The sequence below is a fragment of the Suricata suricatta genome, chromosome 1 (assembly GCF_006229205.1).
Source record: "Suricata suricatta isolate VVHF042 chromosome 1, meerkat_22Aug2017_6uvM2_HiC, whole genome shotgun sequence".
NCBI classification, from domain to species: domain Eukaryota; kingdom Metazoa; phylum Chordata; class Mammalia; order Carnivora; family Herpestidae; genus Suricata; species Suricata suricatta.
Window position 1 is genome coordinate 131,233,616 of NC_043700.1, and position 12,815 is coordinate 131,246,430.

Below are 12,815 nucleotides of genomic sequence, written 5' to 3' on the forward strand. Positions count from 1 at the left end.
TGGAGCCCTTAAAAGCAGAGAATTTTCTCTGGCTAGAGTGAGAGAGAGGCAGCATAAGTGGAAGAGAGATTTTAAGTCTAAGAAGAACTTGACGAGCCATTGCTGGTTATGAAATACAGCGGGGCTCTGTGCATGGACCTAACAGAGATCCCTAGGAGCTAAGAGGCTAAGAGCCAGCATGTGAGTGAGACCTTATCTTACAACATTAAGAAACTGAATTCTGCCAACAACCTGATTAAGCTTGAAAGTGGATTTCCCCCCAGAGCCTCCAGAAAGGAATACAGCCTGACACTTTGAGTTTAGTCTTGAGAGACTCTTGACAGAAAAATCCAGGTGAACATTGCTTTGCCTGGGCTCCTTGACCCACAGAAACCATGTGATAATAATGAGTGGTTTTATTAAGCCACTAAGAAATGTGTGGTTATTTGTAACAGCAGCAATAGAAAACTAATATGCTTCTTTAAATCTTTGAAGGTAAATGTTCTTACTGGAACTTTATGCATTGATGGATGTGAAATTCAAAACAGAACTGGGATTTGAATCTAGACCTGTTTGGCTTCAAAGTACTTTTTCCCCTAAGATATTATGCTTCATTCCATATGTTGAAGTACCTTGTAAAATGTATGTAGTGCCATGTAAATGAAAGGTAGGTTTAGTCATATTAAGAGTAACGTTTATTTCAAAAATGTAAGTAGGTTTTACAAATCAATGACCAAATAGATACTGAAATACAGCAGACATAAAAGTGGCTTTGTCTGGATTTTGTTTTCAAATCTAAAAGAAAAGTAAGAGAGAGCTATGTCATTGTTAATTATGCCTTTTTAAATAAATGAAACAGGCCCATTTTTGTTTGTAGAAATAATTAAGAGCTCCATTTTGGTTCTATGACTTTGAGATGATGTTAAAGTGGGGTAGAAGTTTAATCAATCTTTTTCTTCTGAGAGACTAAATTGCTTTCTCAATCTGACATATGGATGAATTGATTTTCCTTACCTAGGAATTCTCTGATTACCCACATACACATATGTAAGGGAAACAAAGAAATATGTGACAATTTGAGAGTTCATGAGGACAAACCTACCTTGAAGAAGAGAATTTACATGTGAAAAATTCTAAGATTGATCTTTTATGACAGTACATCTTTGAAAAGATTCCATATGAAAGAGCTACTTCCTGTGTCTGAAAATTTTCCTAGCCTTTGCCCTTCAAGGAATTAGAAGTTGAGGCTGATAGTCCTAATGTCTGCTGGGGATAATCTTTTCAATGTCTTAGATATTCTTTTTCTAAACTCTAGGCCTGGTGTCAGGCTGTCACAGATCACTGAACAGTTTGTATTTAGATTGTTTCCGTGACAGCCCACTGGTGTGTCAGTGATTATTACTTTGTTCTCCTTTCTCTGTGTGTTCTTTAGTCTCCAAGCCTGAATATTAGTCTTCCAGATGATTTTTTTTTCTGTGAAAGATGAGCAGAAATGCAGGCAATAAGGCAAAAGCCTCTTTACTTTTCTACTGTTTACCACTGCGATGTTTAAGATTACAGTGACCGTAAGCAACAGGCGTGGGATGCTCATTTCAAAGACACAAGGAGTTGTGTTACACTTATGCACGAATGCCTTCATCAGGATGTCTCCACTGGTTAACCTTTTCTTTTTTTCTCATCCCAATAGGAATACTATGACAAAGGAGATTACATTATTAGAGAGGGCGAGGAAGGAAGTACCTTCTTCATTTTAGCAAAAGGAAAGGTAAATATGAATTAAAGTTTACTTAAAGTAAAACATGATGTCTTTTCACATTAGTTTGCTCTGCACCGCAGCACTGGAAATTCGCTGCATTGAACATGTAAAGGAGCCTCTGTTCAGAAGAGTTCCTTGGGGTTTGGTCTTAGCATTGGGTTTGGGGGCACAGGAGAGCTCTAATGGGTTCTGGCAGTAACTTCTTAGTGGCCTTAGGCAGGTCGCTTGACTTTCTTTGAACCTCTTTTCATTGTGTATAAAATGACTAGATTTTTTTGTAAGATCCCTTTTATCTGTGATTCTCAGTCACACCAATGGTCCAGGATCAGGGCTGGAAATTTTTTCCATCCAGCAGGTGTGACAGCAATGGGTGGGCATAAAGCTGTAGAAAGGACTCAGAACTACAATTCATATACCATAGCTCAAGCTGGTTTGGAAGCTGATGAAAATTTTATGCTAATATATGCAGTAGCTCTTTTTCTTTACTTAAATTGTGAGTGGATAACATGTTGCCAGTTGTTCCTATTTTGATTCTTTACAATGGTGCTCAGAAATAAAAGGCATTTGTGAACTATTGAAAGAAAGAGTGAAATCTTGAGCACCTACATCCATAACCTGTTCACTTTTTACAAATATTGTTTCTTCCATGGAAGGATTTATCATCAGAGAGTCAGGCACTCCCTGTTGTAAGCTGATTTGTTGTCAGACCTTGAAATGGGCCCTCACTGAAGGAAAAGAAAAAACAAACAAAATAGTTTCAAACCTCGGAAACTCTTTAACATTCATAAACACTTTTTATCATTGCTCTCCCAGCTGGAACCCATGCTTTCAGAATTTCTAATCAACATGAAGCAATCCTTGTTATCATGTTGAATTGGTGTAAGTCTAGCCACAAACAAGGAATATTGAGGTTTTTGTTTGGTTCTGCTGTGGGCCTTCTTAAAGCTTCCCGGCCTGTGGGTCTCACTGAGACACCCGTGAAAAGTTATGATCCTTCTCCATGTCCACATTTTCCATCCAGGTTTAGAGGGTAAAACAGAGGATTCCACAAATCAGTCATGGACACCAGATTCAAGACTCCTGACACCCTTATTCTTGATTAATTGGTCAGCTCTTTTTGGCTTTTTGCAATAATAGAATTTCCCACGGGAACATTAGTATTTGCTTTGAATATCCCTAGGAAGGAATTGCTGGATTCACAGAAAATATTTTAACTTTGGGAGGTGGGACTGAATGGAGAACCTTCCTCTTGCAGATTGGGAGTCATTTAGTTCTTGTTAAATCACAGATTTCTCAGTCCCTCCGAATGAACTGACTGTAGTAAGATGGTCCCAAGTACCACAGAGCTAAAGCAAAGGCTCTTCTATTTCCTCCTTTTAGTCAAGTTTGTATAGACCTGGAGGGTCTTGTTGAGTGAATATGTGTTCAGACTCTCATTTTTTCCCCTGCTCTTTCTCTCTTTTTAATTGTTTAACATCATTTAGGTAAAAGTCACCCAGAGCACAGAGGGCCATGATCACCCACAACTGATAAAAACCCTGCAGAAAGGAGAATACTTTGGAGAAAAAGCTCTTATCAGGTGAATCCATGAAGTCTCTACCACACTTAAGTAATTCTTCGTGTTTGTTGTGCATGTGCAACTACTCATTTAGAGTTGTCAAATTGAGCTACCAAATTAATGTCAGCAAATGTCCAGGAATTAAGAAAAAATTTTAAACTGAATTCTAAAAAAATTCATTGTCGTGCAGGAAGTGCACTAATTGCACAGAAAAGAAATGGGAAAGGCTTACATTTGCTCGTCAAAACAAAATTGTTGTCCTATAAGAATCTTACGTTTAAAAGAGAGTCAGAGAGGGGTGCCTGTGTGGCTCAGTTGGTTAATGTCTGACTTAGGCTTAGGTCATGAGTTTGAGTCCTGTGTTGGGGTCTGTGCTGACAGCCTGCTTCAGATTCTGTCTCTGTCTCTCTGTGCCCTTCCCCTGCTCACACTTTGTCTCTCTCTGTCTCTCAAAAATAAACATTAAAAAAATGTATAGTCAGAGAAAGAGATTGAAGATATGAGAATTATAATTTTTCTTTAAGAATGAGTTTTTATATTTCCAAGGCTTGAAATATTGCCATTTCTCCTTCTTCAAAAATTACCCAATAATAACTTTCCATATTTTGTGTACTTTTAAATCATTATGCTAAAAGCAATATTTTCTTAAGGATTCTTATCAACTCATTTTGCAAGGTTTAAAAACAACTCAAAATAGTGTGTAGGAAACTTCTACCAGCCCTTTGGGTCTTTTGAAGTATGAGTTTATCTACTGTTAATCTAACTTATGGAAGAAATATTTATAAAGATCAGTCAAGTGTCTCAGGAGACACTATGGACTTCCTGGAACTCAGAAAACAACTTCAAGCCTAAAAAGAAAAAGATGTTTTTAGAAATATTAATAACTTTATGAAAGAGCAAATTAGAGTTTTGAGCAGTACTTTTTTTGGAGCTATATATGTTTTTAAATGAATACTTGAAATTAGTTAAGACATCACTTAAACTTTATATTATTCATTTTTTTCCATTTTAGTTTTTGTGATGAAGCCTTCCTTCTGCTGATTTGTATGTCATGATAACATTAAGTACAGAGCAAAGAAAATGTGTTTATAAATTTAATTATTTAAAAATTATAAAGCTTTTTTTTAAAAAGAAAACTACTTAAACTTAGTTAAATTATGGCTATTTTATAAACAATTTTAAAATGGAATTTAAAGGCAAGCTTAATTTTTCTTTCTCATTGTTTAGCTAGTAATTAACTTGTTTCAATAACAGGGAAATTGTCCTTTTTTATTTTTTCATTTGTGACTGAATATGAATACATTCATGTAATATAATTATGTAATTTTGTTATTCGAAACTTCAGTGTATTCGTTTTTAACATTACTAGATTTCTTTTTTCATACCTCCAAGCAAAACAACTAAAGTTTGAAAGTGCAGAGAACTTTATAAATATACTACAGAGTCAAAATAGCTCTTGAAAGGAAATATACTGTCTGATTTTGCTGGATCTGAAATAATTTACTCTGTATGTCTTGGCTAGCCAATTACAGTGTTTTCCATTGAGAAACATAGGAATTTATATTTACTGTAGATACCCAACTCCCCAGGCATTTGAAAGCATAAAGCTAAAATCGATGAAAAGGAGCATTGTATACAAAGAGTTCTACATTTCTGTGCATTTTTATGCTATCACTTTTTAGGGCCACTGACTGTGACTCAATATTCCTTATATTCTGTATATTTCCGTGACTTGACATTAAATAGTCCCAGGAGTTCTTTCAGCATTTTATGTGCAAAAATAAATCCATGGCACTTACACAGTTATTATGAAAGAAACGTGTATTTATAAACACCTAATATTTATAAAGTGTTTGCAGAGAATATTCCTAGTCAGTCTTGACACTGACAAGTGAAAAGGAGGCCACACCATCCTTTTTTTGAACAAATCTAATTGACTCATATCCAAGATCATATGTGTAGGTATATGTATATCTATACTACATATAGATATTGATATCTACACACATACAAGTTGAATAGAGACTGCCTAGGCTCCCAACTCAAAAGCTTATCAACCTGGAATGTTTTTGCTGATGTCTTCTGACAAGGACCCTGTAGGTTTGGGAGGAGCTGTGTTTTATGTCCGAAGGATTCTCGATGTCAACTGTGTGAATAGGGGACTTCTTTGGAATGAGAGATGGCCCACCAAAGTTTTCCTGTCCCATCACCAAAGGAAGATGAAGGAACTATATATACTTTGTGTTTGCCATTTTTGATGAAGTCACTTAGATCAGGCTCAATATGCTTTTTCCTCTCGGTTACCTTAAATGAATCTCACTGGATACCATATGGGTGTACCATTTTTCAGTGTCTTTAGTTTGTAACTAATAGAGGGAGGAAACATATAAGTAAAGGTCTCTAAAGAAATACTTTACCTAATGCTTGGCCTGCTGGTATTCACTAGGTAATTAAATTTGCCATCATTAGATCATATGCCATAATTAATTGAATCTAGGATATCAGTTTTGAAAGGCACCATTATATAATGTACCTCTCAGAAAGAATGACAATGCTATTGTTTACATTATGATTCATCATCAATTGTAGGACGTGCTCTGATTTCAGAGATTCTGGGGGAAAATATACATCTTAGGTTTTATGTAACTAAAGTATTTCAATGTTTAATCACTGGGTGATACAGCACTAAAACCACTTTCTTTGGGTTTTATTCTTTTTTTTTTTTAAGTTTATTTATTTTGAGAAGGCGTGATAGAGAGCAAGCGAGCTAGGGGCGGGGCAGAGAGAGACTCAAGCAGGCTTCCTGCTGTCGGCATGGATCCTGATGCAGGGCTGGACACAGGGCTGGAAATCATGAACCCTGAGATCATGACCTGAGCCACAGTCACGAATTAGACACTCAACTGACTGAGCCTCCAGTTGTCCCTGGGTTTTATTTTTGATTGGCTTTTTATCATATGTTAATTACTTGAATGTTTTTTCAATAAATTTGTTTGTTTAGTTAATTTCAGTTTTTGGCTCCTTATTAATTAGAATTCCCGTTTGATCAGAGGAGAGTTCTTTTATTTTGCTGACACAAAGCACAGAATAAGATTCCATACGCAGTTAGAGTCACCAATTCCTCTCTGTTCCCGGTGCAATTTACCTTCTTCTCTGAATTCCTTATAGAGATAACCTTTATTTGGACACATTTCAAATCCGTTTTTAGAAAGGGGTGGAGTATGTTATGATATAAAAAAAAAGAAGTCTTTGGAAGGTTTAAGTGATGGCATTTCATAAAAAAAGTAGCAGGTCTGCTAATAAAAATGGATGTGTAATTTCTAACTGTAGAAAATTGACTTTCCGTTTTTGTCTGCAGTGAGGATGTCAGATCAGCTAACATCATTGCTGAGGAAAACGATGTTGCGTGCCTAGTTATAGATCGAGAGTGAGTATGCGGGTCCTGTCGGAGAAGGCAGGCTGTTGCCCCCTTTGAAGACTTGGCCTTCTGTTACTCCGAGGGCCCATCTGTCTTCTCATTCATCACCACTGAGAAATGCTGGCCAGTCGTCAGCTGCGAGCACATTCTATTAAAATTCATGGGGAGGAACTGGGCCTTCTGATCTGAATGTGTCTGTGGCAGTGGCAGATGCTGGCAAGCTAAATATTTTGTGTGCAAAGTTTGTACATAAATATCAGCAATAGACTGATGTAAATTCTGCATTTCCGGAGAAATAAGCTTATTAGTACTCTTATGGATTTCCCCCCATACAATATAGTGAACCATTCCATAGTTTATTTCTAAAATGCTGTAAGCAGTCAAAAATTTTTTTGAACAAAACCTTTGTCTTGGACATGATGTAAAATACTCGTTGGTAGATGTATATATATATATATGTTTCCAGAGAAGGTTTAATTTAACATTTGTAGTAACTTGCAAGTGATGTGTGTTAATATTAATCTCTAAATGTCTCAGGTTATTTTTCAGGAAAAAGTCTTACTTTGTGTCTTTCACTCCAGATCATATTTGAATCTGGCCCCTTGGATCTCTCACTAATCAGTTGAATATTGATTCATTAGCTAGACATCAGAAAACGAAATTCAAATATACTAACGCTAGATCATTGTCTAAGAAAACTCACAGTAAAATCAAAGAAATAGGGTATATTCATATGAAATATTAGCAAAAAATAGTAAAATGAAGAAGTATCACAAGGGAGTATGTAGTTGATTGCTAATTGAGATTAACATTTGTTGAACATAGAATCAGAGATTTAGAGCTGGAATGAACTTTAGAACATTATTTTTGAGAGAGAGAGAAAGAGAGAGAGAGAGAGAGCATGAGCAGGGGAGGGGCAGAGAGAGAGGGACTTGGAGGATCCCAAGCAGCCTCTGCACTGACAGCTGAGAGCCTGGTGCAGGGCTCGAACTCATGAAGCATGAAATAATGACCTGAGCTGAAATGAATGCTTAACTGACTGAGCCACCCATGTGCCCCAGAACTTTAGAACATTAAAAAAATCTTTTTATTGTGGAGAATTTCACACATTTAAAAGCAGACAGAGTGGTATTATGAACCCCATAGTGCAAGTCCATAATTATCAATTAATGCCTTATCCAGATCCCTTTGCCACCTCCTCTCTGCCTTCTCTATGCTGTTTTCAAATATTTTTTAAATGTATTTTTTATTATTTTTGAGACAGAGAGAGACAGAGCATGAGCGGGGAGGGGCAGAGAGAGAGGCAGACACAGAATTGGAAGTAGACTCCAGTCTCTGAGCTGTCAGCACAGAGCCTGACGCGGGGCTCAAACCCACGAACGTGAGATCATGACCTGAGCCGAAGTCAGACATTTAACCGACTGAGCCACCCAGGCAACCCTCTGTGCTGTTTTCAAACAAATTGCAAACATAAAATGATTTCCTCTATAAATTTTAGTAACGTTTCTGAAAGGTACATGTTACTTATAAGGCATGACCACAATAACATTAAAATACCTAAAATGCTAGCAGTTACCCTTTTTATTATTATTTTTATCCGAGACATAATTAACACATAACATTAAATTATTTTCGGGTGTATAACATAGTGATTCGATATATATATATTGCAAAATGACGACCACAGTAAATCTAGTTAACATGCATCACCACACATAGAACAATACTCCTTAATATCACTTTGAATTACTTTAATCTCTGTCTTATGGATAAGGAGGGAAGTCCCGGATCGGTAAAGGGTTGCCGCAGCGATGCCATCCTGTAATAGAGCAGGAGCTCCTGCCCGGCTGTCTTGGCTTCCTGGCAGAGTTCTTCCCACTGTGCCCTTTGGCTCCCATGGCTTGTCTTCAGAAAGAGGAGTAATCCCAATGTAGTAAAGTGGGCAAAGCTTTATTTTGTAAAGTGTGGACAGGGGGCTTAAAAATTAATAGGAATTCTTCAGGCAAATAGGAAATGTAGAAGTCATTCCAGGTGAAGTGCAGCTTGAAAACAAAGGCATAAGGCTAGGAAGTGCAAAATAGGTTCAGATAAAGGTAATCTTTGGATGCCAGCTCACAAATGGAAAATACATTGGTACGGTATTGTCCTGATAATGCATTGTTTCATATATGAGTTCATTAAAAATATATGCATTAGCTGAATAGCATTAGCTGTGTGATAGAATCCTATAAATTGCTCTGAAGTGCTAGGACTAAAAATATGAGAGGAAGGAAGAATTCCTTTCCTTTTTCTGCATTGTAGTCACACAAGCGAATATTTATACAATGTCTCATATATTCATAATCCCTGAAAAGGACGCACTCATAGAGTTAATACATTATTTGGAAGTTTATAATTTTAAAATGTTCAGATTACTTGTGTAAGATTCTCTAATATACAAAGTATTGTGTTAGGCTTGATAATACTTAAAAAGTTACATGAATTGGGGCGCCTGGGTGGCCCAGCCGGATTAGCTCAGGACATGATCTCACAGTTCATGAGTTCTAGCCTCGCATCGGGCTCTGTGCTGACAGAGCCTGGAGCCTGCTTTGGATTCTGTGTCTCCCTCTCTCTCTGCCCCTCCTCTGCTCACTCTGTCTCTCTCCCTCTCAAAAATAAACATTAGAAAAATTAAAACACAGTTACATGAATTTCTTCTATGGCTGAGAAAAGCTAACTATCAGATATAACTAGGTTGACCTAGATCCTAGATTGCCTGGACAGTTCTGGTTGGCCTGGTGTATTTGTTATTGGCACCAGCTTTCACTCTGAAACGTACTCAGTTTGAATGGAAAATGATAGGACCCTGGAAGCTATGACTAATGGGCTGGGTTAAGACCCCATGATAATTCTCCCACAGTACCTTAGCTAGGCTTATATCATTATTCACATTTTATTTAATTGCTTTATTTAACATCTGTCTTCCCCCTATTCTGTAAGCTTCATGAGTCCAGAAACATTGACTTGTTCACTGCTGTTGCAGTGCCAGCAAATGACATCTTCCTTGGCAGACAGGAAGTGCTCCACATGTTGGCTGAATAAAGGGCACCATCCTTGCGATGAAATATAATGACTGAAAGCCTTTGGCTCTTTACTTCTTCTTTCCTAATGCATTCTTTCAAAAAAAAAAATGCTTAGAATGAACACATTGCAAGGAGAGTTCAAGTTTTCCTATTTTTAGGTATAATGAAGTGTGTGAAATGGCAGTGTCTCTAAATACGTGGGAAGTGTGATTTATGACATCTCCATCATTGTTTGGTGGTTGAGACAGATTTCAAAGGAGCTGATTACATCAAAATGTGCCATCTGCACTATCAGAATGATTATAAGCTCTTTGTCACAGCTAGAATGTTGTAGCTGTTTACATTTACTTTAACTGTAGGTTGTGGAGAATCTCTAGGAGCCTATGACATCAGTATCACCTACATTTAAAAAATGAAATTTGTTTACAATACTTTAATTAGTTTAACAGCAAGCAAAATAAGGGTAATATATAGAATAAATAAAAGCAAAACAAAGTGGTGTGCCTGGGTGGCTCTGTCAGTTAAGTGTCTGATTTCAGCTCAGGTCATGATCTCGTGGTTCATGAATTTCAGCCCCACATCAGGCTCAGAGCTTGGAGCCTGCTTCAGATTCTCTGTCTCCCTTTCTCTGCCCCTCCCCCACCATGCGGTCTATTGCTCTCTCTCTCAAGAATAAATAAACATTAATTTTTTTAAAAAAAAACAGCAAAACAAACTACAAGAAGTATTTCCTTTTTAACATATATATTTTTTCATTTTTGAGAGACAGAGAGAGACAGTGCAAGCAGGGGAAGGTCAGATATAGAAGGAGATACAGAATCTGAAGCAGGTTCCAGGCCCTGAGCTAGCTGTCAGCACAGAGCCCAATGCGGGGCTTGAACCCAGGAATCTAACCGTGAGATCATGACCTGAGCCGAAGCCAGACGCTTAACCAATTGAACCACCCAAGCTCCCCTTTACTTACAAATTTCAACCACTGGATATTTGAAATTTCATGGCAACGCTTTTCATTTCTCACTATTCTACCAGTCCATAGAACAGGATAGAAAAGAGTGGAGAGTAGATCTGAAGAAAAATGGAAAAGCACAGTATATAAGATATGCTTAATAATGTGAATGTAGATTAGGGTCAGTTCAATGTGGGAGAGGTCATCAGGGCTAGGAAGGCAGTAAATAACAATAGTACAGTAATGAGACGGCTCTAGTTTATTAGTTTTATATGTTTTGGGGTAAATTTTCATTCCTTTCATTTTTCTATGCCCAAGTGCTTAAGATTTACCAAGAAGATTAAAGTGTAGTTTCTAGGATAGTATTTTGCAGTAGGGAGGAGAACTACCCTAAAAAAATCACAAATCAAGGTAGATTGTTGAGTGTAAGGGTGGGGAAGCATTGAAAAGATAATCGAGAAAATATATTCACTGGTGAGGAAGGGGATTCTTTATTTCTCCTGGCCAGTGCGTGGTCTGGGTTTCTGCAGACACGGTAGCGGGGATGGGAAAATAGACGGGGCACAGGACAAGTCTGATCTGGGGCAAGAGAGGGCGAGGGAAGATATTGGCTGAGTCTCAGGAAACTACTAAGATAGTGTAAAACATTTAGATTTAATTATGAAGGAATATGAAATGAGCATACGGAGGGAGAAGAAAAGATAAATTTTAACCTTGATTTTTAAAATAAATAGCCTAATTTGATGAAGCAAAGTTAGGAAGATCTGCAGTCCGTGTAATCTGTTGAATCAGTAAACAGATTATGTAGACTATTTCCTGTCCCCTGTCTTCTGAAAAAAATTGCTGGTAAACCTCAACCACAAGACAGAAAACTACAGAAGTGTTTTCTCTTTGCTTTGTTTTCATAAACTCAGAATTAATTATTTAGCTTCTAATGGCTATTCTACATATTTATGGCAACTTTAATGTAACATAAATTATTGAAAAACCATTTACAAAGCCATGAATAGCCACATAAATGGTCTTTTATGAGCCTGAGAAAATGCCAAGTTACACTGGTAACTGTTTATTTTATTCACTTAGGACATTCAACCAAACAGTCGGGACTTTTGAAGAACTCCAAAAATACCTCGAAGGGTATGTGGCAAACCTAAACCGAGATGATGAGAAAAGACATGCAAAGTAAGTGGACGAGGGTTTCCCTAAGCTGCATGGGACTTGCAGTAGTAGATGGAAGAGCATAGGAGTGTGATTCGCCATGTACTATCTTTCTGTGTGCCTCACTAGAAAATTTGGAGGAGGTCTTTTAAATTGATCTTCTACAAAGATGATGTCACTTACCACTAGTATGGATATTATTTTAGCCTGTAAGTAGTCAGCTTCTTTTTTTGGGTGATGAGTAATAATGTCAGGGAGACATTTCCTGATAGGGGGCCTTGGGAAAGGGATTCTATGTCTGATGACTTAACTCAAAAGGAGATTAATTCAGAAATGGGAACGGAAGTCAAACAAGAATGCCAGCAGACTAGAGTAAGCCTTTCATTCTGACTCCAGGTAGACAACTGGGGTAGGGTCAGAATTATTTCAGAGTATAAGGGAGTTATTGCCCAGAGGTGTGTGTGTATTTGTAGGAAGGAGGGGTAATAATAACAATAAAATTATAGTAATATTGATGAAGAATTTTGTGCTTCATAGAAAAACTACTTTGTAAAATTAAAATTATTTGAGATGGGCGCCCTCTTACACTGTTGGTGGCAATGTAAACTGGTGCAGCCGCTCTGGAAAATAGTGTGGAGGTTCCTCAAAAAACTATCCATAGAACTCCCTTATGACCCAGCAATAGCATTGCTGGGGATTTACCCAAGAGAGACAGAAATGCTGATGCATAGGAGCACATGTACCCCAATGTTCATATCAGCAATGTCAACAATAGCCAAAACATGGAAGGAGCCTAAATGTCCATCACCTGACGAATGGATCAAGAAGATGTGGTATATATTCACGATGGAGTACTACATGGCAATGAGAGGGAATGACATATGGCCCTTTGTAGGAAAGTGGATGGACCTTGAGGGTGTCATGCTGAGTGAAGTAAG

The 12,815-nt window shown here is 37.5% G+C and overlaps 1 protein-coding gene across 1 annotated transcript in view; it reads left to right on the forward strand.

Moving 5' to 3' along the window:
• Positions 1-12,815, forward strand: part of PRKG2 (protein kinase cGMP-dependent 2) — a 113,399-nt gene that overhangs the window by 54,215 nt on the left and 46,369 nt on the right. The window contains exons 7-10 of the mRNA XM_029925771.1: positions 1,667-1,744; positions 3,220-3,314; positions 6,652-6,720; positions 11,803-11,901. Of these exons, the coding sequence (XP_029781631.1) occupies positions 1,667-1,744; positions 3,220-3,314; positions 6,652-6,720; positions 11,803-11,901 (341 nt within the window). The remainder of the gene's footprint in view (positions 1-1,666; positions 1,745-3,219; positions 3,315-6,651; positions 6,721-11,802; positions 11,902-12,815) is intronic.